Below are 27261 nucleotides of genomic sequence, written 5' to 3'. Positions count from 1 at the left end.
CAGCCCTGAGTTTCTTCCCTACCGCGGCGACTTTCCTTGATTGATCACCAACGCTGCTCCTCTTCGCTTCGTATCTCTACCGTCAGCCACTGTTCATGCCCCGTCTCCACCAAGACATGCAGCTACGCGCGCTGCTCTCACCGTATCTGATGTCCCGTACTACTCACGTCGCTCGCCAACAAGATGCAGACTAACGAGTAGACGGCGTCATTCAAGTGCCAACACCCGCGAGTGCATATCGTCTATGCGATCGACTGAGTGCTGACTGCATGCCAAGATGAGCCAAGAGAGGACGTGAGATCTTATCTCCGCCGAAGCGCGTGATGAGACGACCTCATGGTAGCCTGCCCTTGGAGCACGTTGTCGGCGCCGACGACACTACTCCACGATCTGCAAGGCCTTGACGGGACCACCTCTTTGCAATCTATGCCATGGGTATCTTGTTGGTCCTGACGACCAGAATACATGACCTTTGCTCACAACATATAACATCGCTGGCAGATCTCATTCCAAAAATGTCTGGCCCACATCACGCTCTTCATCGGTGCAACCATAGCCTTCAACATGTTTCTCCTAAAGCTGTGGAGCTGCCTGGTGAAGATCTCCCTCATTCTCTCGATTGTTATACGGAGCACAGCCGCAGGCTCGTCGTTCTTCCGCAACAGATTGTCTGCAAGTCCAGAGTACCGCCACCGCCACGCGTGTCCGGCGCGTTGTAGCGACTCGGGTCCCTCCTCTCGCACTTGGCAGGTCTATCGCACGATCGATCGGTTCTCCGCATGTGACGAGGCCATCTTCTACGATTTCGCCTTGAGTGATCGCGTTGATGACCCTGAGACCAACCACCAAATTTATGCCTGTAGCTCTTATGGCTCCGACTGGAGCAACCTACCAGCAGACCTCAGCGGCGAGGCCCCTACCCCTTGGTCTTCTTCAGGAAACGCGACGTACCAAATCGGTTCGTGGCCAGATAAAACCGGGTTGGCTGCGGGAGCATACTCATCTACGATCATCTCGCAGATTCGGTCCTATCTCAGCAATGGCTTTGCCCCCGTCAAGGGTCCCACGATTATTATGGCTTCCATAGGTCGCGCGTCAGTCGGTGTCTGGATCGGAGAGGGTCTCCAAAATCAAGGCATCGGCGACTTCGCTCTCAAGGCTTTAGAAAATGCCCTTTCTACACACGACTACTCGCACGGCGTACAGGTTGCGATGCAGTACTGTCTGCCGAAACAGTCTTCTGACCACATCTTCGGATATATTGCGACCGGCGACGGCACCTTTGGCGTTGTTCAAGACACCCTCAAGCAATGGGCCGATGCCAAGTGTCTCACGATTCCTTCCGTGAGCGATATCGTTGGACCTGCTGTCTTCAACACCCGGCCCTTCGATCCTATCCAAGCCCTGTCTGACAATTCGACGCGGAGCGCTGCCGCTGCGTCCAGCAATGCGACCACAGTGACAAGTGCTGCGACCTTCCCCAACTCTACGAGGTTGACTAACACCACGTCGATCAATGCCTCGAAGAGGTCGATCTCCATCCCGAGGAGTTCGACGTTAATCTCGCCTGCTGGAATTTTCCGTCGCAGTGAGTGTAGGACTGTCGCTGTCGCATCTGGTGATTCTTGTGCTTCTTTAGCGCAGCGTTGTGGCATCAGCGGAGCTGACTTCACGAAGTACAATTCTGCCTCCAATTTCTGTGCGACCTTGCAGCCTTATCAGCATGTATGCTGTTCATCCGGAACATTGCCGGATTTCGCTCCTCAACCGAATAGCGACGGTTCGTGCGCTACCTACACTGTGGCCGCTAACGACAATTGCGCGGTCATTGCCGCGAAATACTCTCTTACTGTAGACAAGATCAGCTCGTACAACACCAAGACTTGGAGCTGGCAAGGATGTCAAAACCTGTGGCTCGGCACGATTATGTGCATCAGCTCTGGGAATCCACCTATGCCTGCTGCTGTTACCGGCACAGTGTGTGGACCTCAAGTGCCAGGTACTGCTAAGCCTGGCGCTGGAGTCGACCTCGCATCCTTGAACCCATGCCCTCTGAATGCATGCTGCGACATCTTCGGTCAATGCGGAACTACCGCTGAATTCTGCACTGTCTCACAGAGCTCTACTGGTGCGCCTGGTACTGCTCAACCCGGACAGAATGGGTGCATTTCGAACTGCGGCACCCGGATCGTGCGGAGTAGCGCTCCAGCTGTGTATCGCAGCCTAGCATTCTACGAAGGATACAACCTTGGACGACCTTGCCTCTACCAAGCGGCATCTCAGCTAGACACGACATCGAGTACCCATATCTTCTTCTCCTTCGGGGTCTTTGACGACAAATACAGCATCAGTGTCGGTGATACCTTGAGCAACTTTGAATTCGAGGGTTTTAAACGACTTTCAGGGGTCAAGAGAGTTTTGTCCATCGGTGGCTGGACGTTCTCTACAGACCCATCGACGTACTTCCTATTCCGGAACGGAGTGCTTCCTGCAAACCGCCAAGCACTAGCTAACAGCATTGCTAATTTCGTCAACAGCCACGGCCTAGATGGAGTCAACCTTGACTGGGAGTACCCTGGGGTAAGTGTTTCCGCACCTTATGTCAAATCATACAATGACCACTGACACAACTCTTAGGCACAAGACATCCCCGGAATTCCTGCCGCTAGCCTCGACGAGGGAGCCAACTACCTGGAACTTATCAAGTTACTTCGTGGACTTATGCCAGACAAAGAGATCTCTGTCGCTGCACCTGCATCTTATTGGTATCTCAAAGGCTTCCCGATCAAACTCATGAGCGACTATTGTGACTACATTGTCTACATGACATATGATCTGCATGGCCAGGTGAATAGCACTCTATACTCACATGTCCCTCGCGATATCGCGCTGACAGAAAGCAGTGGGACCACAACAACCAATGGTCCCAAATTGGATGCCCAGCCGGGAATTGCCTGCGCACCGATGTCAATCTCACGGAAACTATCGGTACCTTATCGATGGTGAGTTCAATGAGCCCCGAGATACATTCGCGATACTCAGAATCAGCTCACATGTCGCTCAAAACTAGATTACCAAGGCAGGTGTTCCTTCAAATAAGGTCATTGTGGGTGTCACTAGCTATGGCCGCTCCTTTGCTATGTCGCAGGCAGGCTGTAGTGGACCTCAGTGCACGTTTACAGGTACTGCCGCAGACTCCAAAGCTACACCTGGACGTTGTACTGGAACCGGAGGCTATTTGTCAAACGCGGAAATTCTCGAAATCATTGCAGATCGTCGTCGAAGCGGCCGCGTCAATGCCAACTACATTGATCCTGACAGCCACACGAACATTCTCGTCTACGACGACACCCAATGGGTTGGCTGGATGGATGATAACGTTAAAGCTTCTCGCACGAACATCTACAAGAATTTTATGTTCGGTGGAACGGCCGATTGGGCTACAGACCTGAGGACATACAATCCTCCTCCCGGCCGCTCAGAAACTTGGCCATTTTACATCTCCGCCATTAACCGGGGAGTGGATCCAGGTGCAGGTGGTGATACCAAGGTCAATTGGACAACTCTGGACTGCCGGCACCCAGCGGTAGCTGATATGGATAAGTACACTCCAAGCCAACGCTGGGCTATGCTCGGTTGTGGAGACGCTTTTCATGATGCTGTCGAGGTATGGAAGAAGAAGGATCGCGATGCCAAGCAATTTACTTTTACTGGATCTCTAGGCAAGAAATTCAGAGCCCCTCCAGGTCCACAGTGCGGTGCTCACGATGCTTGCGGCCCCTTCCTCCAATGCGACAACTTCAACGGAGACGGCACAGGGCCCGCAGCGTATGAAGTTTGGAATTCTATGGTCCTATTGAACAAGGTAAACACTCCGACCTTTTTGTGGCCCTTGCAGCTCAACCCCGAACAATTGGTATGGCGCTGACACCGTCACCATTAGATATACTCTCGAAATCGGGACGCATTAGTCGCGGCAGCGGCCACTGTGATCGACAACTCGATGGCGACCTTTGAATCGACTTTCGCGCCGATCCCGCCACCAGATCCTTCCCAGAAGATGATCGAAGAAATCATCGCAGTGATCACGCTTGGCGTTTCGATCGCTGCGGCACCCTTCTTCAACTCTGGTACGTACTTACAGCATAAAGTCGCTGGGAAGTCAACGAAGCTGACTATTCGATAGTATTCAAGACCTTGCCACAATTCAAGGACAATGGAAACACACTTGGGTTCCTGAAAGACACCACGAGCGGACTGGTAACTTTTGGGTCGAATGTGGCCAAAGCCAACATGAAGGCCTCTGAGCGGTGAGCACCTCCAATCTGTCAGCTAATGATTCTCTCATTTGATCCCGCACTGCACTCAAGGTACACATTACTAAGATTAAGCTGGTAGCGCCGAGTGGACTCTCAAAAAGCAAAATGAGTTCACCAAATACCTCGGCCAGGTCCTTCACGGCTGGATAGCTGCGAACGATCTCGCACTGAGCCATTTGTTCAATGGCGAAGATGAAAGCATAGATGTCCTCACTGCTGCCATACAAGATGGTCATTTGATCTCGGGAAAAGATGGCTCAGTCCCGGAGACTTGGGCAGTAGATCTCCAGTATCAGCTCGAGGATGATATCGCGACGGCCTTCTACGGCATGGCTGTTCCTGCCCTGTGGTATGCTGCGGGTAATGCCCCATTCATAATCGATTCAGGCTACCGCTGTGGTGTGGTAGATCCCCTTGGGAAATACCTCGCCACAGACACCATGCACAAAACAGCAGTCTGTGTCGACGGCGACTTGTACTACATTGCCTCGCCGCAGGGCAAAGCTCGCCTGACCATTATCCCGCCTCGGGGACCGCCACAAGGAGCTCCCAACAAATTCTCCATCCCACCAGGACTCAACAGCCTGGACGGATCTCAATGGGCCAAACTCAAGTGGGAACAGATCGCCATCGGCTCCGTAAAGACGTGGAAAACGAACAGCCGTCAGAACGGCGGTGCTCCACCGGACTTGTCAAACCCCGGCTCGCTCAGTGACCTCGCAAACAAAGACCTTACCACGCCCGGCTTCTTCCGCCTGCCCGTCTGCAGCCCCTCCATGGCCTATTTGGCGTGGAACAATCCCAACCTCGTGGACAAAACGGACCACAACTACCCCTGCGTCAGCCTTCCATAGAATAAGGACTGCTATGACTTCATCTTCGAAGACGACCCGAGCGATTCGTTACCGCCCATCGTCAATTGCCAATATTTTGCCAACAGCATTACGGGCAATCAATGGCGGAGCGGCATGCGAGTATCGGGCCCCTCAAGCAGCTCGTGAGTGAGCAATGACTTGTGCGCAGTCGGCACACAAAACGATGGCTTCAATGGCCCCGTCACCATGAGATGCACAGGCAATGTCGGCAACGCTCCGGTGAAGATGGAGTCCTGGATGATTGAGCTAGAGTATGGGATATAGCATGGGTTGGTGAGCGAGCTCGTTCCCCGAACATTTTCGCTAGCCCTATAGACTTAAAATATGATGCCTCGCCACAAATTCACCTCAATGGAACGGAGACGGTTTCCGATCGTTTGTAAAATAAATGCCAAAGTCTTCACCCAACCTTCGCCTCTATTGAGGCTGCGCATTTCGAGATGATGAGGTAAACACCTCGACCACCGATATATTGAGGAGCCTTCATAGACCGACTTCAAACCTCCTGAAGAGCCATTGTGCATTGCGTTGGAAAGGGAAGACCTGGATCCAAATGGATTCCATGCAATTATATACCGTACCGGCGCCTTTCCGATCATCATTGACCAAAACAATGCCCAGGTATCAATGACGAAGCCCATGGGCAATGCTTTTGACCTTGTCTTGCACCGTGTGCAACCTTGTCATGTACGCATCTGGTACACTCCCGAACCCGCCGCCCGCGAGCTCTGAAATCTTGGTCATCAAGTCATTTAGCGCCAGCAAAAGGAGGGTCGCAACCACGGGTGAGACTTCGTGCTGAAAGCTCGTCTCGAGATCCCCAATGAAGGAACCGGGTACGGCTTGCTTGGAGACTCTGTGGCGCCATTCCAGACATTCCGTGAATGTCACATCACATAACACGACGACGCGCTCATGTGTCATGGTCAAGAATATGGTGCGGCTCGGCTGGACCCGGTATTCGCAGCAGGCCAGCAAGCGTTGGCATTATTTGATCAACGCCCGTTGCAGGACCAGTCGCGTGGTGATCTTGGAGTAGAAAGACCCCGTAGCATCATGTCCTTCGAGGTCATTGAATCGTTCAAGAATCTATTCGCATTCTCGCAAAGGCTTTTTGACGCTGCTTGTCTGCGTTCTTGAATTGGTCGGAACCGAACGGGAAGCGCACATCACGCTCGTCTGCTAAAGATCTCTGGTCCCGACCGAGCCTTTGTAAGCGCTTGCTTCGAGAAGACTGACCGACACATCGAAATCGTTGTTGGACACACTGTCGAGCCGTACATCTAGACTTGCTTCGACTTCGTTGGTATTCCTCACCCTACGGAGTCATGCTCGAGGAGGAAACGCACAGCACGTAGGTAGGCGCCTCCCTTCCTGCTCTTTGTGAGCGACACAACACCTTAGACCTTGGCAATTTGCCGCGCCAAGTGGAATTGCCGATCGGGGTGGTGTTAGAGACTAGCGTGGCCGTAGCTAGCTGCATGAAATAAGTGCTCGTTTCCCGCGAAGCATCCAGCTCAGGATGTTGATCTCCTGCCTGACAGCGGTAGTAATTGTCCCTTCCGAGACTCTTCATCCTGATGTACCGCGTCATGATGACGATGCGGCAGCCCAAATGATTGTTTTCGCAACGATATGGAAGGTTTTCTTACCGCTCCCGTTTCGCGCGCGCTCGATCAATTTGCCGAAGAGGGGGACATTCCGTCGATCTCGAGACTAATAGCGCACGCCAGATGCAAGCTTTCACATTTGCTGCGCTTCATGGCTCATTGCCAAGCAAGTAGGGGCGTGTACGGCACAGATCCAGTAGTCGAGCATTGCTGGCACAACACTAGTTGTTTCGCTGCCGCCTGGCAATCACTCCTCCAACATGAACAGGGTATTGCGACGTCAGTCATGACACCCATACGGCGGTCGCGCAGCATTTCCTCGCATATGAAAGGCACCGTCCGCTTTGAGTCGTGAACCCTCACTTTTGTGCCTGTCCGATTCAGTGTCTTCTGTTCACCACGAATTTGACACCAGCAGCATCTCGAAAAATGACAAGCCCAACCTATCCAACATGCAAGTCCGGCGGCACGCCCATGGTGAACACAACCTCCGCCTACTGCATCGTCCCTCATGGGTAAGCTCCCTGCCGCACAAGGCTCCTGGTATGATACTGACGTTAATATCTACTGCAGCCATCCTGGCATGGGGTCCTGCTGTAGTCAGCTGGGCAACAGCACCGTGGAGTTTCTTCCCGACTGCTATTCCTGGTGTGTGTTGGACGAGGTCGTGAGCGGAGCGAACCCGCCGTCGCTGTCAATCACCTTCTCCCGCTGTTTGGAGGACTTCGATTCGTCGCGCAACGTGGCAGGGACGTTGTGCAAGTCTGCTCAGGCCGGCCAACAGCCGACTACGACCACCTCGACCTCAACCACGGCTTCCGGGACACAGTCTCCTGCATCTCAACCGGCCGTGACCTCTCCCAGTGCTGCAGAACGTGGTGGAGGGCAAGCGAATGGCTTGTCGGCTGTCTTGGTTGCAGCGGTCCTTGTTGGCGGGTTGGTGTCATCCGGCGCCCTGCTGGTCTCGCAGTGAAACTTCTTCATCCCCGGCTTTGGACACATGGCACTGTGCGCTCATGGTCACGTCGTCAAGTCATACCAAAAATGAGAATCATGTACTGTATACATCCTAGACGGATCGCCACCCTAATTGCGCCGAGCGTTGTGCATGCGGCGCAGATCGTGACGAGGGGAACGTGTTGTGCCAGACGTCGCAACACAACGTGAGGTACGGTCGAGGTTAGAGTAGTATGAAGTAATTCGCTACCGAATTGATTCCTCGCTGCTGCTAATTTAGTCTAATTTAGTAGTTGGTAAGGTTGCAAGGTTATTCGTTTTGATATCAGATTGTGATGACGCGGACTTAGCCGACATGGATCGCGGCGTTAATGCAACCAAGCGGAAATAATACCCGGCCTTAAGCAGCGCGTCGGCCTTGGACTGTATGGACGATACTTTTCCCATAGAGCATCCCGTGTGGCTTTCAATCACAGCCTGGGGTATGAATTCAATGGATTGCTATCCTAGGGAGACTGGAGGGATGCATATCTCGTCGCGAGTCGACTTGCTGTTGCTGCGCCGCTTGAGACCCGCCATTTTAAAGAGCTGGCCTCTTCCGTCGTCTGCCTGACCGATGAATCATGCGGACTTCACTTCCCACAGCTTCGCCGGGCACCCCTTACCACCGATAGATAACCAGCAATGTCAGCAGCAATGGATGATGCGTCGAATGCAGAGGGGAAAGCGAGCGAAACCAGGTCCGAACATCGATTCGAGGACGAGCGAACCGCATCGCAGCAACCGGGCAGTGATAAACAAGGACTGAAGAACATCGACGAGGATCCAAACGTGGTTGACTGGAATGGCCCGAGCGACGTGGAGAACCCGATGAACTTCAGCAGCGCCGTAAAGGCAATCAACGTCAGCCTGATCAGCGCCCTGACATTTCTCACTCCGCTGGCTTCCTCCATGTTGGCCCCGGGAGTGCCGCTGATCCAAGCCGAGTTTAATAGCCATAGCAATCTTCTTGCCGACTTCGTCGTCTCGGTCTATGTGCTCGGATTCGCATTGGGCCCGCTGCTCATCGCGCCGTTGTCGGAGCTCTATGGCCGGGTCGTCGTCTACCACGTCTGCAATGTCGGCTTCGTCATCTTCAATGTCGCCTGCGCCGTCAGCACGGACATGGGCATGTTAATTGTTTTTCGTTTCTTCGCGGGCTGCTTTGGATCGGCCCCTGTGACCAATGGTTGGTTTATCGCATTGCTTCTCGAACATCCAAGGTAATCTCGCTGACGGGAACTCTCGATCACCAGGCGGAGGTACCATCGCAGATCTGATTGCGCCACAGAAGCGAGGCGGAGTCATTGCCATCTATGCTCTCGGACCCATTCTAGGCCCGGTGATCGGTCCAGTCATTGCAGGATATCTCGTGGCAGCGCGCGGGTGGAGATGGGTGTTCTGGTTTCTCGCCATCGTCTCGGGCGGATTCACGCTGATTTCGCTTGCCTTCCTCCGGGAGACCTATCCTCCCGTGCTGCTCGAGCGGAAGACCCAAAGGTCAAGAAAAGCCCACAATAATCCCGGGTTGCGATCTAAACTCGACAAATCACTGACGCCAGGACAACTGTTCGCTCGGTCCATCATCCGACCCACCAAGATCCTCTTCCTGTCTCCCATCGTCCTCTTGTTGTCCATCTACATGGGAATCGTGTATGGCTACCAGTATTTGATGTTTTCGACCTTCTCGGCGGTGTTTGAACAACAATACGGGTTCAGCACGCAGTCGATCGGCCTTTCGTTCCTCGGCATCGGGATCGGCTCCTTGATCGGGCTGTTCGCCGTGGGCGCCATCTCCGATCGCATTGTGAAAGCCAGGGCCAAGCCGAGCAAAAAGAACCCAGAAGGCAAGATGCAACCGGAGTTCCGACTTCCTCCGCTGTTCGCGGGTGCATTCTTCATCCCGGCAGGTCTCTTCATGTATGGATGGACGGCGCAGTACAAGGAGCCCTGGATCGCGCCCGAGATCGGAACGGCGTTGGTGGGCATCGGGAACATGGCCGTCTTCATGGTGGTTGTCACGTATCTCGTCGATGCATTCACCATCTACGCGGCGAGTGCCCTGGCGGCCAACACTGTCGTCAGGAGTATCATGGGCGCTTTGCTACCGCTCGCAGGTCAAAAGATGTATGCCAGCCTCGGGGTGGGTTGGGGAAATAGTCTACTCGGATTCATCGCCGTGGCTTGCATCCCTGTCCCTTGGGCGCTGATGAAGTATGGAGAGCGGCTTCGGACCAGCTTCGACTCCTCCCGGCTCTAGGGATCGCACCGCTTTGGAGCCGTACATGGGATATGTTGGGTCTCGAATCATGTCAGATCCCAAGGCAATAAAATTCGTGTGGGTTGTCACAAATATCATGTTCAGTTGCGATGCATACGAATCTTGTATGTAGTCTGTCTGCCGATGTACGTAAGATTGGAGAGCCGAGGAATGAGCGCAGCATTTGAGATGGCCACTTTGGATAGCTTTGGTCCCAAGTGCAGACTGGCTGTGGCGCGAACGTAACGAAATATCTCCTCGAAAAGCAACAGGCGCCCTCAGCACTGTCCAGACTGGTTTTGCTTGACGGCGTTGTCTCCGCAACGTGAAGAGCAACGCGTTTTTTCTCGTTTTTTCCACCAAATCAAAAATCAGCACGACACGTTGGAGGTTTTCCAGCCAAAAACGACGCTTCTTTCTTCGACAGGCCTCCTTCCAGTGACGGACCCTTTCCTCAATGCTATGCAATTCCACGCGCTAATCTCACGGAGATCAATCTGCGTCCTCCTCAAGTTGGCAGAGTCTGTCTCGTCATTGTGCGGTGATGCGGACGTCCGTGAGGAAGTCGTGAGGATTTTGCACGCTTCATGCTGCATGGTTTATCCCTCACCCGGGTCGATTTGAGGAATATATCATGGTGAAAGGATGGCCATGCTCGTGCGGCGGAGGTGGAGCGACGAGATCAATCCATCCATAACCCTCCTCTCCTCTCCTATAGGAGGCGAAGCAGCTGGGATTCCCGCTTATGTAAACGATGGAAGATGACGACCTGCGACCAAGCATTTCGGGAGGTGCTGCAGCATGGATGCATTCCCCGTCATGTCGCATTCATTTCATTCATCTCTTTCATCATTCATTGTTGTGATACTGGCTCTGACCATGATCCATGAAACATGCTTGCAGCACAGCCACAGCAGAACCGGTTTTCTCGAAGGATTCATTCCTGCACTTTGTTCGATTAACCAGTGGAATCCGCGCGGTTTCATCCCGCCAAGCCTGCCCCGACTTCTCACCGACGTCACTTGGGCCTTGGCCTATGATGCGGCTTTCACGCGGCCTGACGCCAAACGCGCCTTCCTTGCTTTTGACGATCAATCGAGATTAATCCATGTACAGTATGCATGAACACCGCAGTAGATCCCAATAATATATAAAACCACCGCAATCCGCATCGCTCGAATTAAACTTTTCCCCATCAACTCTCCGACAGAACCGTACGCAGATACATACCACTCCCACGAACGACGAGCATCTACCCGCATACGCAAATCACAACTGGCCTCTCCCAAACATGCCATTCATGTGGACAAAGGTTAGCCTGCCCTTTCCTCCATTCCTACATATACCAAACCTCCTCGGATGACGGAAGAATCACCCGCTCACCAATATAATTATACAGAACTGGGGCGGCAAACACGCCGGCGGCGGAGTCCGCGTCGACAAACACGGCGTCCACCGCAACCCCTTCCGCTTCTCCCTCGGCAGATTGAACTGCTTCAGATGAGGAATGACGAGATGAGCTGCTTGCACGTTCTTCATCATCATCAACCCACCACCACCGCCACAACGATGGAGGATTCTTGTCTCGGCGGCGCCCTACCCACCTACCTATCTACCTACATACATACATACGATCACACAACAACCGCACATAATGATGATGAGACACGATGGAGACGTGATGACGATGATCCGATGGCAGCCCCTTCCTCCTCCCCGAAATACATTATACCTGGGTATCACCCTGAGGTCGTAATCTGTCTGACGGAGACAGAGCAGAGCGGACGTCTGAGCCTTTTTGGATGGAGGAAGGGACGGCGCAACGGCTGCTTCTTCTGGACTATGAAAGGCGAAAATGAAAGGCAAAGAAAGCTTGGGGGACGGACCTTGGATGTGTATTATCATCGTATAATTAATTGACAAAATAAAAAAGGAGCTCATTCGAATGCGCAAAGCTTGAATGAGTTCGTTGATAATCCCGAGAAGAACGTGTTCCTATTGTTTTACAGCATGCCGTGCGGCAAAGTAAATGGGAGGCTGTGACCGCTCTTCCTGCTCCTCCCTCTCGGAAAAGCTGCCTGAAAAAGAAAGGAAGGAAGGCTCTCTCCATGATTCGACGCGCGCGAACATGCGAGACAGGTACCATCCCACCTCGTTTCTGAGATAGAGAGAGGGCAAGTGTCGTCTGCCACCCGATGCGCATATGTATACCTCATGTCAAGATACAGCACAGCAGACTGGCGAGATGTGCGGGTTGAAATACCCCAGAGACTAAAACCCTAACCTACGGCGCGATATGTTCTCAATCACATTTGCTTTCTTCGACTGTGCGATGTATGTCGCTCATCTCTAGGCAGCAATGGTAGTACTCAGAATGCACATGTTTTGTGGCCCCAGGCAGTCGATTCAGTATGGGAATTACTTTCTCTCTCTTTCATATTTCACCATGACGTTGTCTTTCGACAGGGTCGTTAGATTTTCACTCATATATGAACATCAAACTTTTACATCGTCTCCTCTGAGCCATCGTCATCATCAAAATTCTTCGGGAAATTTTCAACAAATCATTTCTCGAGGGTAACGGCGCTGCATCCACTGGCCACCTTGCCAGCGAACGCGTCGGCGACGAACTGTTGCACACGGGCGATGTTGTCAATCTCGGTGGTGGCATGGCCGCCGGAGGTGAAGCTGGTGAAGCGCACGCTTCCGCCCTGGTTGCACCAGTTTGTGTACAGAGTCGAGGCGTTGGCGTATGGGATGATCTCGTCGTTGATGGCGTGGTAGAGGTTGACGGGGGCGATCGGCACCTCGGAGGCGACGAGGCCGAGGGTGCTGTCTTTGAGGATGGCGGCGATGGTGGGCTGGTAGAATAGGGCCTTGCCTGGAGACGTGGAAAATTGGTGGGTCAGCAAATGTTGTCGCTCTGCGTTACTTTGACATAGAACATCCTGCTCGAGGAGAACTTACCGAGAGATTGGAAGTCGAGACCAAAGATGGAGGTGTTGGGGTACTTGGCAAGGTTGGCAGTCGCACAGTTCTGGCTGGTGAAGGTCAAGGCCTCGCGACCCTTGGGTCCAATGATACTATCGATGACAGGGCGCAATTCGGTGCCGTATGCATTGTAAGTGGAGAGACCGACAATGGCGGATGGCAGGAAACCCGAGAAGGTAGTGTTGTCAATGTACCTGCAGGGCGTCATTAGAAATCGCGATAACCAGCATGAGACGGCTGACACTGATACGTACAAGGCGGTGCCGGTGATGTTGGCGGGAGTGCCTCCAGAGCTCCATCCCTTGATGTTAAGTTCGGGAGCGTAGTTGTTGTGAAGAGCGGCAGCCCAACCTGTGGCGATGGCGCCTCCGCTGTAGCCGATACCGACAATGGCGTTGTTGTTGGACACCAGCTTCAAGGTGGTGGCAAAGTTGTTCACAGCGCGCATGCTATCAAGGACACCTCGACCCGCGAGACGGCCAGGACCGAAGGCGGCATCGAAAGACTCATAGTCCGGGCTGGACACGATGTAACCCTTCAAGATGCTGGAGGCCAATGTAAGCGGTGTGGAAAATGACACCTCTCGCGATAAATTCACTTACTAGGCCTGGATGATGAATGCCTCGAAGCCAACAATGGCGTTCTGCAGAGTGTCAGCGGATCGCACCAAAACAATCTGCAGGAAGGGACACTCACAGTCTGCTGAGCCAGAAGCTGGTAGTTGTACGATGGCGCACAGTCGACGAACGAGCTGTCCTCAGCGGTGTGGAAAGAAACAAATTTGTCGAGTGTGGCGTTGGCAACCAGAGGCTTAAAGACAGTCGTCACAGTCGCGATCGCGGTGCCGTTGATGGAAGTGGTACGGTAGAGAAGCTGGTAGGCCTGAAGGGACGACGGCAACAGACCGAGCAAGGCCGGGATGATGGTTCGGGTCTTCAGGACCGTGCCGGGAGCGGTGGATTCGAAGCCGGCTGGAGGCTGGTAGAACGGGTCGACCGAAGGCCTCAAGGGGACCAACGCGCGCTGTTCCACCGGAGCGGCGACAGCAGCAGCTGCCAAGCTGACGAGGAGTCCGACCTTGCTGAACAACATGGTGAATGCTTGGCTGGAGAATTGAAGGTTCAAGTTGCAGCTGTGGTCAGAGGAAGAACAGAGGAGGCCCGGCGCGAGAGACTATGGAACGGAGGCGGAATCCTAGTTCCTGATATAGGAAATGCTCCTTCACCACCACCAACATGCACGGTGGGGAACGGCAGTTCTGTCACATGTTTTGGAGTAAACGCGACGCACAGACCGGGCGAAAAAGCCGCGTGCACAGATGATCTAGAGCGTGCGTACGTGGATTGTGAGGGAAAACAGACGCGGCGAGTCAACGGATTGCATTGAGCGAGAAACGGAGGAAGCCAAGATCGACATGGACGTACGTGGCGGGCTTAGTGCTCCACGTTTGCCTCCACCACACCGAGGCAAAGTTTAGATTGGAATTGTCGAGTCAGACACTTCTTTCTCGATATTCTTGATGACTGTGGATCTTGGTCGCTTTTACGATACTTGTCCATCTCGGTGAGGTGACAGCCAGCCGCAAATCCTGCATTCTCGTCGATTACAACCGGATCATCACCACCTGAAATAAGACGAGGATGAAGTGGTGGACAATAACGAGTGATGACAGATCCTTGCAGCAGGCACAGAAGCGGGCCGGTCCCGGTCAAATTAAAGTAAGCGGGACGTTCCTCTAGATCGCGATGTCAAATGCTGCCACGCTGCATGCCCACCATTATTCGCCAGGAACAGGCAATTCCCAACAATGTAAAGAGGTCTCGTGGTCATACACGTGCGACGATTTCATTATGCGCCTCACAGTGGGACACACGTCATCTCTCAAACCCGACGTGCATGTTCACAACGGCTACACAATGCGACAATTCGAGCGTCGATTCATTCATGCATTGCGGAAATTCGGTGATGGTCCAAATCTGTCAAACCGGAATGGCTTTAAGACCAATCCAGTAATGCCCGAGACTGGAGGATCGTGCTTTACCCCGCAAATTTCATTCCTGGTTTGCTTCGGACTCGGCACCCAACATTACTGGACAAACTATAAGGCATCATGAATGATGACGGAATCCATGCGTGAATCGATTCCAAACATCTCTCCCCTGCTTCCACGTGCTGGCATCGAGACAATTGTGACACTCAGTGGTTTAGACGAGCAAGGTTTGAACAACGGCATTTGTTTTCCATCATCATCATAAATGCGCCGGTTCAGCTGGCCCCCCGCCTCTGGTGGAAGTTCAACATCTCGATTGTGATGTGACTCGAGAGAAATGAGGTCCCCGAGTTATCCATAGGACATCATGAAGTGTCCACATCGTTATCATTGCACTTGCCAGACCCAACAACAACGTCAGCGTTTAATCGTCTTCAGCGATTCCGATATCGCCAAACTCGTAACCTCGCAATATCTCGACCACCCCCCCATGATCTTCTCTGATCGCATATTGCAAAGCTCGAGAGCCCAATGTTGAGGCCCCGACATTCAACAGCAGTCTCACGATGTCCATTCGGCCATTGACCGCAGCAGCTTCTAGCGCTGTCCAGCCCTTCACCTGTGCTGCAGGACCATTGACATCGGCGCCTTCCTCGAGAAGCAAGTAGACTACGTCAAGCGCTCCATTCGAAGCAGCAGCTTGGAGAGCAGTAAATCCACGGTCTGAGGCGGGGGCCGCATTAACCTCCGCACCACGCTCAAGAAGCCAGCGTACCATTTCGAGATGGCCCTTCTCTGCTGCTGCCTGTAATGCAGTTCTACCACGTGGGCCAAATGCAGCGGTATGAATATCCGCGCCACGCTCAAAGAGTATATTTGCGAGGTCAGTGCGACCTGCACTTGAGGCTGTTCGAATCGCACTGCTCCTCAGAGGGCCTGAATCTGCACCATGAACATTGGCATTTGAACGAAGTAGCAACTGCGTGATCAAGCAGCAGCCGGCTTGAACAGAGGCTTCCAAAGCCGTGATTCCACCATGTTTCAAGGCGGGAGGGCCATTGGGATCAGCACCAGCGCTCAGGAGAAGCTCTGCGATAGCGATCTGACCTCCTTGCGCGGCTGCTTGCAATGCGGTCCTCCCGTTTACACGAGCAGCAGGCGCATTTACGTCAGCACCTCGAGCCAGAAGAAGCAGTATCAAAGCGAGGTTGTTTGCAAATACAGCTGCCTGCAGTGCTGTTACCCCGCATGATTCTGCGGCTGGTGCATTGATATCGGCGCCAGCATCTAGGAGAAGTCTCACAATTTGAAGATGGCCTCTTTTCGCAGCGGCTTGCAGTGCTGTGAATCCTCCGGAATCCGCGGTAGGTCTAAAAATATGTAGGTATGGTAGATCTAGACCACGACTATCGCCTTCGAAGACGCGTCGAAGAATCCCCATGCACCCATGCTCTATAGGTGGTGCATTGATGTCAGCCCTGGCCTCCAGGAGAAGCCTCGTTAGTTCAAGTTCGCCACTAAATGCAGCCAACTGAATTAGTGTTCCTTTAACTTCAGACTCATGCATATTCACCTCGACTTGCGCGTTGGCGTTGGCGCCGGCATCCAGAAGAAGCCGGGTGATCTCAATGTTGCCATCTACAACGGCTACCGCTAGTGCCGTTTGCTCTTCGTTCCGTGCCACTGTGTTGTTGACGTAAGCGCCGGCTGCTAATAGCTGTCGAATCGTTTCCAAATTTCCAGATTCGACGGCCGCCTGAAGAGCTGTTTTTCCGCCTTCCGCGGCTTCTGCGTTGACGTCGGCCCCAAGAGTCAAAAAAAAACTTGTCAGAACTGAATCCCCTTCCTCTGCGGCAATTTGTAGCGCCGTCAACCCTTGGAATCCCACAGCGGGTGCATTAACGTCTGCACCTGCGTCAAGGACCGATTGTATTAGTTCGAGATCGCCGCTTCTACATACGAGCTGCAAAATCGAAGATCTGTCTTGAAGAACGTCGTCTATAGCATCGCTTCCATCGCTGATGTCAACAGCTTTAGCACCGGCTTCAAGGAGCAGCCATACCATCTCATATTTCTGAGCTAATGCCGCCTGTCGAAGTGGCCACCCTCGGATAGAAATCGTGTCTACGCCGCAAAGGTTTGGGTCTGCACCAGCGTCGAGAAGGATGGTGACAATTTCCGGCCCGCAGCAATGGATCGCCAAATTCAGCATAGTATGACCTCGATCGTTGACATGGTTGGGGTCGGCGCCGAGAATGAGAAGAAGTGATATGATTTTCTGATTCTGACATTGGAGGGCAGATTCCCAAGCGGCATGTAGCTCAGACAGCGATCCGTTCGTGACAAGCGCCGGCAGCAGAATGAATAAGGCTTTCGTCATTCCTAGATGAATTGCAAGCTTGACTGGCGAATGCGACCCACTGATGAGGCTTTGCGGTGACGCAGATGTGTCAAATGCAAGAAGCTGGCGGACGATATATGCATCACCATTGCAAACCGCCGCCACCAGCGGTGTCTGCCAAGAGGGCTTGGGATCGTGTTTAAAAGCAGCCCCGCTTCGCAATAACATATCAACGATATGCGATTGACGATGCAGACAGGCTTGGTAAAGTGCAAGACCAAGCTGATGTGGGAACTTGAGGTTCACATCTTCGCACAAGCAAGCACGCGCAAGATCTGTATCACCTGTTCTCGCCGCATGGTAGAGCAGATTTGCAAAAACCGCATCGCCTTGAATTTCGATTGGGCGAGATTCGTCGACTTCAACATCGAAGGCGTGTTCGTCGGCTACGTCCAGCCGGAGGAGTGCGGATGCACAGTTGTAAAAGCGATCCAGCGGTTCATCGCCGTCTGAAACCAGGCGACAGCCGGAGTCAAGCAAATACCGTACAATCTCGGTTCGAGATTGTAGAATTGCATCACATAAGGCGGATCGTTCATCATGAGCGAACGATTTGCAAGGGTTACACTTCGAGTGGATCAGTCGGAAGAGCTCCAGATCGGCCCATGATACCGCGTCTCTCAACGGCATGAACGTCATATTGTCGTTTCCAAACTTATCTATACATCTCAATAATGTATGAGTAAGGCGTCGCGCGCGGGACGCAAGTGACGGACGAAGGAGGCTTCTCGCAACGACCTTGCAGATTGCAGAATTGCATAAGTTCAGCTGATCTAACAAAGCACAAAGCCACGTTTCGTCTGTTTGCTCAACGATATCTTGGCAAGTCTTGTGATCGAGCATGTTGTTGCAAGCCTGGTAAATTATAATCAGAAACAGACGGGAAGCGCCGTCAAGATCGTCGTGCGCAAGAACCTGTGGCGGTACCCGCAGAGTAATAGTCGGGGCTTTCGAAAGCGACTCTGTCAAACCTTTCATGGTGCTGATGTCGAGAAATGCTGTCATCGACCCATCAGCCGTGTCATGATCACGCGATTGATCTGAACCACTTACTCATCCCGGGACAGGCGTCTTGTAATTGAACGAATGGCAAATTATTGACGAAGAAAGAGCTCACGATAGGCCGCGGCGTGCAAATGTTGTAGCTCTCGGGTGTTGCAGGTGCATCTTGACCGATTTCTCTCCATCTTGATCGCTCGATGGTGGAGAGATGGCCTTGGCGACGACAGCTCTTGTCCACCTTTGTAGCCGGCAATCGTCGTCCGTATTGGTATACACTTGAATCTAGACCCTGATCACGACGCTTCTCAATCTTGCAATGAATCGCTTTCCAGGTATTGGCGTCGACGTTCTTGGCGAAACCCCATTCCTTGAACTGTCTTTCGTATTGTGTTCTGCTATAATGCTACATTAGTATCCATTGAACATGTCCCTTAGTGGACTCGGATCATCTCAAAGTTGAGATACCTCTTATCAAAGCCACGACTTCTCATTTGCGAAACAATCTCTTTGAGAGTTCTATCCCTGATAAGGTAGAGCTCACGCAACTCAGCTTTATGGCTCTCGAAATCGTTCGCCATGGCAATTGAAGGCTCCTGTTGGGTTTAGTACCAATGGCGACGCGAGGATGCGATCATGAAAGATGACAATTGTGGTAGCTTTTGAGCTTGAAGCCCAGATGACCGGGGGCTAAAAGATTTCAAGCCATATTCTCGGAGCCTCGATTGCATGAACTCATATGTTCGATGGGAGAAAGGCAACCATAATCTCGAACAGCCCAACTTAGGCTGTCGCAGGATCATGCAGGAGCAGACGTTTCCGACATGGACCCATGCGAGGTTCTGGCGAGGGCCAATGAGGATCACGCGCAGGGCTCCACATCTGCAGCTCAGCCCAGTGCCGCGAATGCCCTGCAAGGCACCCTTCACCGCGCCGAGAGAACGGTACGGGGGCGCCTTGATGGCTGCCACATTAGTTGCGGAAATTCATTAGCGCCCTCGCTGATGATCGCCAGATGCTTGATCTTATACCGTTGGCAGACTGTCAGGCCGACCAAACGCACAGAGATACTCGGACAGCCCGCATTTGACATACCTCCCAGGCGGAGCCGCCCACTGAAATCTGCATAATGGCGCGCGCAAGACGGCATGCGTTTGATGTAATATTCAGCCAAGATAGGTATCAGTTTTCATCCCAAACGGATGCGATCTCAAAACAAGTTTCCGTCACGATATGGTCGGTCACGATACAATGGGTAAGTAGTTCCAGGACTTCGAATGCAAGGTCGGTGATACGGCACGAGTGGCGTCGGAGGTCCGCGCCTTGCAAAAATTATTCCAGAAATTAGCGTGGTCGGAGAGCGTCCAGGGCTGTGCAGTGTGGGTAAAACGTTCATTTGGATCCGATTGAAATAAGGCGGTGTATACTTTACATGGGAGTGCGCGGCATGAGATCTGCGCGAAATTGTTGAGGAAATGAGATAAGGGTGTTCCTAATAGTCTGCCCACCACCATCAATAAGCCCAGCAATCGTTACATCGTACGGGCTATATGTACAACATTAGTCTTTAGTTTTAGCTGATCAGCCTCATTTGATGGCATAACGCCTGTGTCCTCCACCACGCAGGCTAGCCGACGCCATCGTCCAGAGTGACGCACTGCCATTGTGAAATATTCAGGCTAGCCCGCGAGGAAATGTCCCAAACCAATCGCCCGAGCAGCTTCGGCGCAATCGGAATCAGCGGGATCAGCGGGATATGGGCGTCGAAGCGCCGGTTTCTTCCCCGACGGCTTTTCCTGCATCTAGTAATCACCTGACACCACCATTCGAGAGAAGATGGGGGCGGACTTCACAACGGCGCAATTTTGCCAACGCATCCCGTCAGTTTCGTATCGGATACATGGAAAATCCGAGACGACTGACGTCGTCATGGCTCTAGGCTGCAGTAGGCGAAGTGTACATTCCTGGCAACTCAGGAACGGTTCCACACGCATACTTCGACACTAGCCTGGCGCGAAAGGGACAATGCTAAGGAGCTCGATCCGACCATCGTCAGTGAGGATAAGGTTCAGCTAGTCTGACAGGCCGGTGAACATGCCCCCGGGCCGGCGCCTTCGCTTGTGTACTCAGGTGCGTATCTCGTCGCGCATTCTAGCCTTGGAGCGCAAATGAAGACTTCGCAGGATGAGCAGAAATAGAGGGATCTGCGATGCGTCTTGCAATGCCTCTCCGATGTAAGATCTATAAAGCCATGTAGAAACAATGGACTAAAGCTTCCCACCTCACTCTCGCATTCTTATCCTTTCTTCTTCATCCCTCGATCCTACGTCGCCTAAGGACAGAATGTCGCTCTCAATCGAAGCGGTCTTGGAAATCGTTGGTCTTAGCCTGGCCTTACGAATAGCATTTGTGATCACCATACCCTTATACAACAGCGTGGTTCGGCCACGACTACCGCCAGCGGGTGAGATCTGTACACTACATAAATACACTGATTCGGTTGGCGAAAGAGCTGACACTTCTAGTGGCCTACACTTTGGCAACACTGCAATACTGCGGGAGTCAATTGAATGGAATTACCGAAAGCGGAATTCCGAACCAGACGGAACGCCTGCTGGAAGACGACTTGGCAGAGAGTGCTTTACCTGCAAATGGCTTGCCTGACGGCGGCTTTCCACAGTCACAGCGCTTCCACGGTGAGTCTCAATGCCCGTTGCGCGACAGACTCCAACTGACGTCGTATGGAACAGCTCTCGCTCGCGAAGTGATCGTTCGAGAATACGAGACCGCACAAACAAGCGCTTGGTGAAGCGTAGTCACCTAATTATACTATACGGAGAAAGACCATCCTCGGACACCATCACGATGTGATCGCATCGCCAATCAGCCTGAAAGATGCCGAGGGCAGAAAGAGTCAAGCGGTGCGACCATGGGCTATCCCCCTCATCGTCATGCTTGTAGAATTTCCATCCGTCGGAGTTGCGGTTGATGTGCGGGAGTTTGGGGGATACCATTGTTGTTTGAACAACTTCTTTTCATTGTTTGCGGTGGCTCCGACACGTGTCGTCTTTCCACAAAAGTTTCAGGCGCATCATTAAATTTGGGCGAAGGAGCAGCTCTGTTCAAACAGGATGGCGCTCTGTTATCGAGTCCAGTGTTCAAGCGCTCATAAGTGTATGACGATGAAAGATATCATTCTTGATAGGCGAGGAAAGTGCATTGTTACGATCAACTCGGAGCATTTCAAGGGTGTGCCTTCCCTTCCGTGAATACATTGGTCGTCGGCTCTCGTTCACGTTCAAAAATGATTGTGCAATGGCAGCCTCCAGCATAACATTCCATGTACCTCTGACGACCTTGTGACGAATGGTAAGGAATTTCACATGAACAGCCTGCGGTGGGGTGAGTAAAACATGTGTAGAAGTCGCAGGGCATGTGAAAGTGAAGGCAGACCAGAGCGGACCCGTATTTCGAAGTCTTATCAATCACTTGCTGCGCCGTCAAATCCCGCTGCTTTAGCTATGCTTAGGGGACCGCTTGGTCGGAGATTGCACTGTACCGTTTCCCGTGAGCACGGCGCATGCTTGTTGTTTTCGTCCCTGTACTTTTCATTCTGACTCTGCATGAAGCTACGCGCTCGCCGTATTTGCCTTTGATTCCTGTGAGTATGGAACCAGTAGTTATATTGTCATGGCTATAGCTTGCATAGTCGGAACCATCGAGGCATCAGCGAATGCGTTCTTGGCTAACCCGCTCAGGATGAAAACAACTACAAAGGGGAGGAGGGCAGGCGGGGAGGACGAGAAGGCGAGGACAAGAAGGAGGAATGAAGAATGAGGAGGGGCGGGGAGCGGTGAGGGCGGGGAGCGGAGAGGGTTGAGGAGTAGAGGGAATGGAAGAGGCGGAGTTCGTGCTCTGATGTGCTGTCTCGAGGTACTACGGAACACATGCGTGCACGCACAAACACGTGACTATATCTCTTAGTTATGCTCCTCATGCAAATGTTGGTCAAATCGGACCTGGTCCCTTGATAGCTTGACGAAAACTACGTCTGAAGTGACTCCCACTTTCAAAGTGGAAAGCAGGCAGGCAGCAAGCCTATTATTTGATGAGCTATGGAGTGGCCCGTCCGTTGTGTCCGATGCCTGTACCTTAGCAATCTTGGAGGTTTGCAGCTGCTTGGGAAACATACAACCGTGTTCCAGCACAATTCCTATTCGGTTGTAGCTCTAGATTAATAGTTTGCCGCAGAGCACGATCGCGTTTGTGGATAAGGCCGGAAGGTCCTATTGTCGAAGAAAAACCACCACACATAGTCGTGCCTAGGTAGAGCACGCCCGATATTCGCCCTGTGTGGGTAGACGTGTGTCATAACACATGTATTGGGTTGGCTCATTTGGGATTGACTCAGTTCATATTGTTGATATCGCACTCTTATCGCTCATGTTATCGTCCTACATACATATCACTTTGGTCCATGCTTTACAACTAACATAATGTCTCTCTCTACGAAAGCAATTGTCGGCATCGTTGGAGGCGGCGTCACCTTGCCGACAACTCTCGTGATCGTCGTCCGGTTTTACTTCAATACAATCCAGCCACAACTCCAGTCAACTGGTAAAAATTACATGCCGTCTACTTCGATACAGACATCGATAAAGCTCACAACGTTTAGTTGTCAACGCTTTGGCAGGACTGCTACAATATGGACGCCGCTCAAGCGGAAGCGTAACATCCGAGACAGAGTTATTATCCCAGACGCAACGCCTATCAAAAGATGGCTCGTTGGAGGAAGATATGCCTGTGGAGAGTTGCTTAAGGGAGGCTTCCCACGGTCAGGACGCTTTGATGGTTAGCATCGTCCCTCCGAATACGAGAGCTACAAAGCTGAATTCGTACTGCGGCCCTCGCATGCGAGGTTTTTATTCACGAATATGCAGTTCGGCAGTCGAGCGCCTCGAGATGAAGATGTGAGCTTAACTTGCGAGCTGAGACAGTCGTTTTGACGTGACGAGCGAGACTACGTTATTATGCCCGAAAGCGCCGTAGCCAGAACAGCTCGGGAGACCAGATTCTCTGCATATTATACAATATCATGATCGTGGACTACATGTGTACCATGTTGCGTGCATCGCTCTGGTGTCAATTGGAAATCATTTTCAAGAACACCAGAACGTGACGAAGTTCCAATGAAGGTCAAAGCACAAACGGCGCGGTCGATCTAGAGACACATCTACTACATCACCCTTGGCCAGTGCGGCCCGTAGCTAGCCCGTGGGGAAATGAAAAAATGGCAGAATTTGCGGTGATCTCCCTGCCAAAAATTTGCCCATATCTTTGTCCCCGATGCGCTTGGGCACTTCTGTCTTTCAAACTGCTTCATTGGCGAACGGGCCGGTCAAGTCAATCAGTATGAACGCCGTGTTGGCATAACGAGCATAGATATAGACCTTTTGAAGAATGGTACTCAAAGACAGGATCCTGGAGGGGTCCACCCGGGACGGAGCCTATTCCGAATCCAGCTTCCTGAGTCACGGACCTCAATTCTTCCATGTAGTCTCGTAGCTGTGCAGCCATCGAGATCCTGCAGTTGTCGCCCAGGCTGGACCATGCTTGATCCAAAGACTTTCCCTCAATAAATGTCATGACAATGTAGGTATCATATATACTTCCAAAATCGGCTGGATCGCGGTCAAACGGGCCCATGGTGTAACAAGCGTGAAGTCGAGGAGCGGGAATGCCGGGGGCCTCATTTTCAAGAAATATGAGACTTTCTGCTTCCGTCACTCGGACGTGAGGACCGAATTTAATCGCAAGTGAGTCCGAAATCCTGACGAATCGCGTGCTGCCTCCTGTCGAGACTATCTGCCCTGCGGGATGACTGACCAGATCAGGGTATGGGCCGTCGTAGCCATGTGCGTTGTGTATGACCTTGAGAAGAGGTGAAACAATGTCCTGTTTGTAATGCTGAGTCATCCAGGCGGGACTCAACATTCGCCGAAGCCATTTCATACGGCGCTATTGGGAGAATGCACCGACACTGTGACCTGGCTTTGATTACAAACCTTGGAAAGGCGTACGAAGGTATAGATATCCATCGGAGCTCGGCCCCACCCTAGTGAGCTGCCCGCTGACGGGCGGCTTCCATCGATCACGACGCTCTAAAAAGGATCCATGGGTAAAGTCATTCTTGATCCAATATCTTCCCAACTATCAATCCCCCATCGGTCCCGATTGATGAACGAAATTGTTCACAATAAGCCGGCTCGCCTCCTAAGTGCTTAATAAAAGAGTCGTATAAATGCGCCCTGTGCCGAAGATACATGATGTGGAAACAATCACTGAGAGAATGATTGCTGCAATTTCACGATATTTAGATCGCTTTCGGTAATTTTTGCAAGAGCTGGCACGTGGCTTCGTACCTCGTAGGGCGCGTTCCTCGTATAGCCCCATCTTCACATGCATTTGGTAGATGAAATACATATACGAGATGATGTCGCAATGTTCGACAGAACAATCAGATAGATAAAAGAGGAGCAAATCCAAGAGTCTCTCGCGAGCAAAATTCCAACGAACATGATTCTTTCATACAATCCAAGTCGAATGCATTGAGCACACGTTTGATATAATACTAGATCTATTGTTGGCGTGATCGATCTCTCAAGCAGCCATCATGGCGGACATCAAGGAATCCCCACGGGTGATCATTGTAGGAGGCAGCATCGCCGGACTCGCGCTCGCGAACATGCTGGAGCAGACCTGCGTCGATTACATCGTGTTGGAAAAGTACCAGATCGCCCCGCAACTAGGGGCCAGCATCGCATTACTCCCCAATGGCCTGCGTATTCTCGATCAGATCGGTTGTTTGGAGGCACTTCAGAAGGAGGTCGGAAGTTCCGATGTCTTCTGCCAGATGCAGACGCGCGGTCCGGATGGCAAACTATTCATGGAGGGTTCGCAATTCGGGCAAGCGGTCGAGAAGAGGTATCGTTCACGATCCACGCAAGGAAAGTAATGTCATTGCGCATGCTTGAACTAAAACCTATCACAGGTTGGGGTATCTTCCGATCGCTCTCGAGCGTCGAATGCTAATTCAAGTGCTTTACGACAACCTCAAACTCAAAGAGAAAGTCCTCACGAACAAAGGCGTCGTACAAATCAAACAAATTCCGGGTCGTGTTGAGGTAATCACCAAGGAGGGCGAAGTCTTCGAGGGCGATATCCTGGTTGGCGCAGATGGGTTTCACAGTACGGTGCGCAAGGTGATGTGGCACCAGGGAAAGCAGGATCATCCGGCGAGCTTTGCTATCGAATCGCAATCTGGTTAGTCACGAAGATGCTTCAATGCGCCAGGTTGTCATATTCGTCTCGAGGCTGACCTCGGCAACCATAGCTTCCATCGAATACTCTTGCATATTTGGCATGTCGGAAATGAAGGAAGGGTTTCCTCGCAATACTTCCGTCAACGGGCAGGGCTATGGATATGCCCATCTCGTCATGGACGGTCCCGATGACACGGTCTTTTGGTTTCTTTTCGCCCAGGACACAGAAAAGAGGCGCGGTCTTTGGGAATCGATTCCTCGATACACGGATGCTGAGAAGGATGCATTGGCCGCCAAACACGCGGATGACAAGGTGACGGACACCCTGACCTTTGGTGATCTTTATAGGACGCAAAAAATGTCAACGTTGCAGGCGGTCCCTGAAGCGGTATTCGAACAATGGCACAATGGACGTGTCATCACCATTGGAGACGCAGCTCACAAGGTACCTCAACCATGCTCGCGGACCGAACACAGGCTGACGTTGCTTATGTAGTTCAATCCCATCGGTGGCCAAGGTGGTAGCAACGCAATCGAGGACGCAGCAGTACTAACGACTCATCTTGTGAATGCTGTGAAGGCGTGTGACGACCGACGGCTGACAAGTGAAGACATAGACGCGGTCTTCAAGAAGACTCAGGCCGAGCGTATGGCGCGTGTCCAGCATTTCAAGAATTACTCGCACACGATACAGGCGATCAACGGGCGGGCCACAGCATTGTGGACGTTTATTGGCTCACGCATCATCCCAGCGCTTGGTATGGATCTCGCAGCTGATATGCTCTGCGAAGGACTTCGACCAGCCGCGCGGGTTGGACCATTGCGAATCAAAACTCCGAAAACCGCAGATCCGTGGACTGACGAGCTGCCATCGAAGCCCTGGACGTCGTTGGTGCCCTTGAACATTCTCTCAATCTTGATTTCTGTGGGTCTCACGATTGTTGCATTCGAGAAGATCGCCGGGTCCGCCGCACCGAGCCAGGATATGTTTGATCCCACACTGCAGTTTCTCGGCTCGCCTTTGAAGCTTATCTACACCGGCGTCGCGGCGATCGACGAAGTGCTGCGAGTCATAGTCATCGCTTTCTCCGATGCCGTCAGCTGGCAAGATGAGGGCCATTCCCTGCAGTTCTTGTATCTGCTTATCTACCTTGTACCCATTCTTGTCGTTTGGTACGTGGAGAGTTCGCGCAAGCACAGTAGCTGGACACTTATTGCTGGGTGAGTCCAGATGTATCATGTCGATTGCCGCATCGATCGAAGCTGACTGTGAGCAAGACCCTCGGTATATGCGCTGCTCATGAACCTCGCTGGAATTGGCGTCATCGGACCGGTATATCTTATCGCAAACGCTCTGCGAGATAACACGGCAATATGCCTCAGCGCTGATAAACGTGCCGTTCCATTGGCGAAAGCTAAGTGGATCCTGCCCTCGATCCTCATCGGATACGGCTTGCCTACACTCTTAATATTCAGTACCAGCTTGGGTCCCGGAAAC

At 52.3% G+C, this 27261-nt stretch overlaps 10 protein-coding genes across 10 annotated transcripts; 7 read left to right on the top strand and 3 right to left on the bottom strand.

Moving 5' to 3' along the window:
* Nucleotides 1-564: 564 nt before the first annotated feature.
* Nucleotides 565-5537, top strand: K489DRAFT_393068 (glycoside hydrolase family 18 protein; the record flags this gene model as incomplete). Its single annotated transcript, XM_033606760.1, has 8 exons — nt 565-1493; nt 1590-2580; nt 2638-2847; nt 2904-3002; nt 3071-3865; nt 3944-4130; nt 4187-4310; nt 4399-5537. The coding sequence occupies 8 exons, from the start codon at nt 565-567 to the stop codon at nt 5171-5173; spliced, it is 4110 nt and encodes a 1369-aa protein (XP_033462189.1). The 3' UTR covers nt 5174-5537.
* Nucleotides 5538-7233: 1696 nt separating this feature from the next.
* K489DRAFT_368344 (uncharacterized protein) lies at nt 7234-7777 on the top strand (the record flags this gene model as incomplete). Its single annotated transcript, XM_033602940.1, has 2 exons — nt 7234-7319; nt 7378-7777. The coding sequence occupies 2 exons, from the start codon at nt 7234-7236 to the stop codon at nt 7775-7777; spliced, it is 486 nt and encodes a 161-aa protein (XP_033462188.1).
* A 606-nt stretch (nt 7778-8383) lies between these two features.
* On the top strand, nt 8384-10060 carry K489DRAFT_421373 (putative MFS multidrug transporter; the record flags this gene model as incomplete). The annotated part of the gene is made up of 2 exons (XM_033608227.1): nt 8384-8989; nt 9057-10060. The coding sequence occupies exons 1-2, from the start codon at nt 8446-8448 to the stop codon at nt 10058-10060; spliced, it is 1548 nt and encodes a 515-aa protein (XP_033462187.1). The 5' UTR covers nt 8384-8445.
* Nucleotides 10061-10773: 713 nt separating this feature from the next.
* Nucleotides 10774-11329, top strand: K489DRAFT_150138 (uncharacterized protein). The gene has a single exon (XM_033599216.1). It carries the CDS (start codon nt 10862-10864, stop codon nt 11183-11185), a length of 324 nt encoding a protein of 107 aa, XP_033462186.1. The 5' UTR covers nt 10774-10861; the 3' UTR covers nt 11186-11329.
* A 1120-nt stretch (nt 11330-12449) lies between these two features.
* On the bottom strand, nt 12450-14640 carry K489DRAFT_399386 (LIP-domain-containing protein). Its single transcript, XM_033606963.1, has 5 exons — nt 13748-14640; nt 13654-13694; nt 13306-13596; nt 13028-13245; nt 12450-12941 (listed from the first exon to the last, which is right to left on the bottom strand). Exons 1-5 carry the CDS (start codon nt 14141-14143, stop codon nt 12625-12627), a joined length of 1263 nt encoding a protein of 420 aa, XP_033462185.1. The 5' UTR covers nt 14144-14640; the 3' UTR covers nt 12450-12624.
* Nucleotides 14641-16623: 1983 nt separating this feature from the next.
* Nucleotides 16624-17025, bottom strand: K489DRAFT_305763 (ankyrin repeat protein; the record flags this gene model as incomplete). Its single annotated transcript, XM_033600549.1, has 1 exon — nt 16624-17025. A coding segment is annotated over one exon (402 nt), but the record flags the coding sequence as incomplete, so codon positions are not given.
* A 3759-nt stretch (nt 17026-20784) lies between these two features.
* K489DRAFT_407841 (uncharacterized protein) lies at nt 20785-21250 on the top strand (the record flags this gene model as incomplete). Its single annotated transcript, XM_033607408.1, has 3 exons — nt 20785-20905; nt 20967-21137; nt 21192-21250. 3 exons carry the CDS (start codon nt 20785-20787, stop codon nt 21248-21250), a joined length of 351 nt encoding a protein of 116 aa, XP_033462183.1.
* Nucleotides 21251-22937: 1687 nt separating this feature from the next.
* On the top strand, nt 22938-23415 carry K489DRAFT_368339 (uncharacterized protein; the record flags this gene model as incomplete). Its single annotated transcript, XM_033602939.1, has 2 exons — nt 22938-23058; nt 23117-23415. The coding sequence occupies 2 exons, from the start codon at nt 22938-22940 to the stop codon at nt 23413-23415; spliced, it is 420 nt and encodes a 139-aa protein (XP_033462182.1).
* Nucleotides 23416-23711: 296 nt separating this feature from the next.
* On the bottom strand, nt 23712-24329 carry K489DRAFT_377695 (uncharacterized protein). The gene has a single exon (XM_033604217.1). The coding sequence runs from the start codon at nt 24145-24147 to the stop codon at nt 23845-23847; it is 303 nt and encodes a 100-aa protein (XP_033462181.1). The 5' UTR covers nt 24148-24329; the 3' UTR covers nt 23712-23844.
* Nucleotides 24330-24994: 665 nt separating this feature from the next.
* Nucleotides 24995-27256, top strand: K489DRAFT_333789 (FAD/NAD(P)-binding domain-containing protein; the record flags this gene model as incomplete). The annotated part of the gene is made up of 5 exons (XM_033602175.1): nt 24995-25425; nt 25493-25764; nt 25835-26208; nt 26260-26984; nt 27042-27256. Coding segments are annotated over exons 1-5 (1896 nt in total), but the record flags the coding sequence as incomplete, so codon positions are not given.
* Nucleotides 27257-27261: the final 5 nt, after the last annotated feature.

The sequence above is a fragment of the Dissoconium aciculare genome (assembly GCF_010015565.1).
Source record: "Dissoconium aciculare CBS 342.82 unplaced genomic scaffold K489scaffold_3, whole genome shotgun sequence".
NCBI classification, from domain to species: Eukaryota; Fungi; Ascomycota; class Dothideomycetes; order Mycosphaerellales; family Dissoconiaceae; genus Dissoconium; species Dissoconium aciculare.
This window is presented reverse-complemented; position numbering and strand designations above follow the sequence as displayed.

Bases quoted from the DNA above. Each gene is read 5' to 3' on its own strand.
- K489DRAFT_399386 (XM_033606963.1), bottom strand. From the start codon at position 14,143: ATGTTGTTCAGCAAGGTCGGACTCCTCGTCAGCTTGGCAGCTGCTGCT. The intron at 13,246-13,305 runs GTACGTATCAGT...GACGCCCTGCAG, and splicing joins AACATCACCGGCACCGCCTT to GTACATTGACAACACTACCT. The intron at 12,942-13,027 runs GTAAGTTCTCCT...CCACGTCTCCAG, and splicing joins TCTCGACTTCCAATCTCTCG to GCAAGGCCCTATTCTACCAG.
- K489DRAFT_150138 (XM_033599216.1), top strand. From the start codon at position 10,862: ATGGATGCATTCCCCGTCATGTCGCATTCATTTCATTCATCTCTTTCA.
- K489DRAFT_377695 (XM_033604217.1), bottom strand. From the start codon at position 24,147: ATGGGCCCGTTTGACCGCGATCCAGCCGATTTTGGAAGTATATATGAT.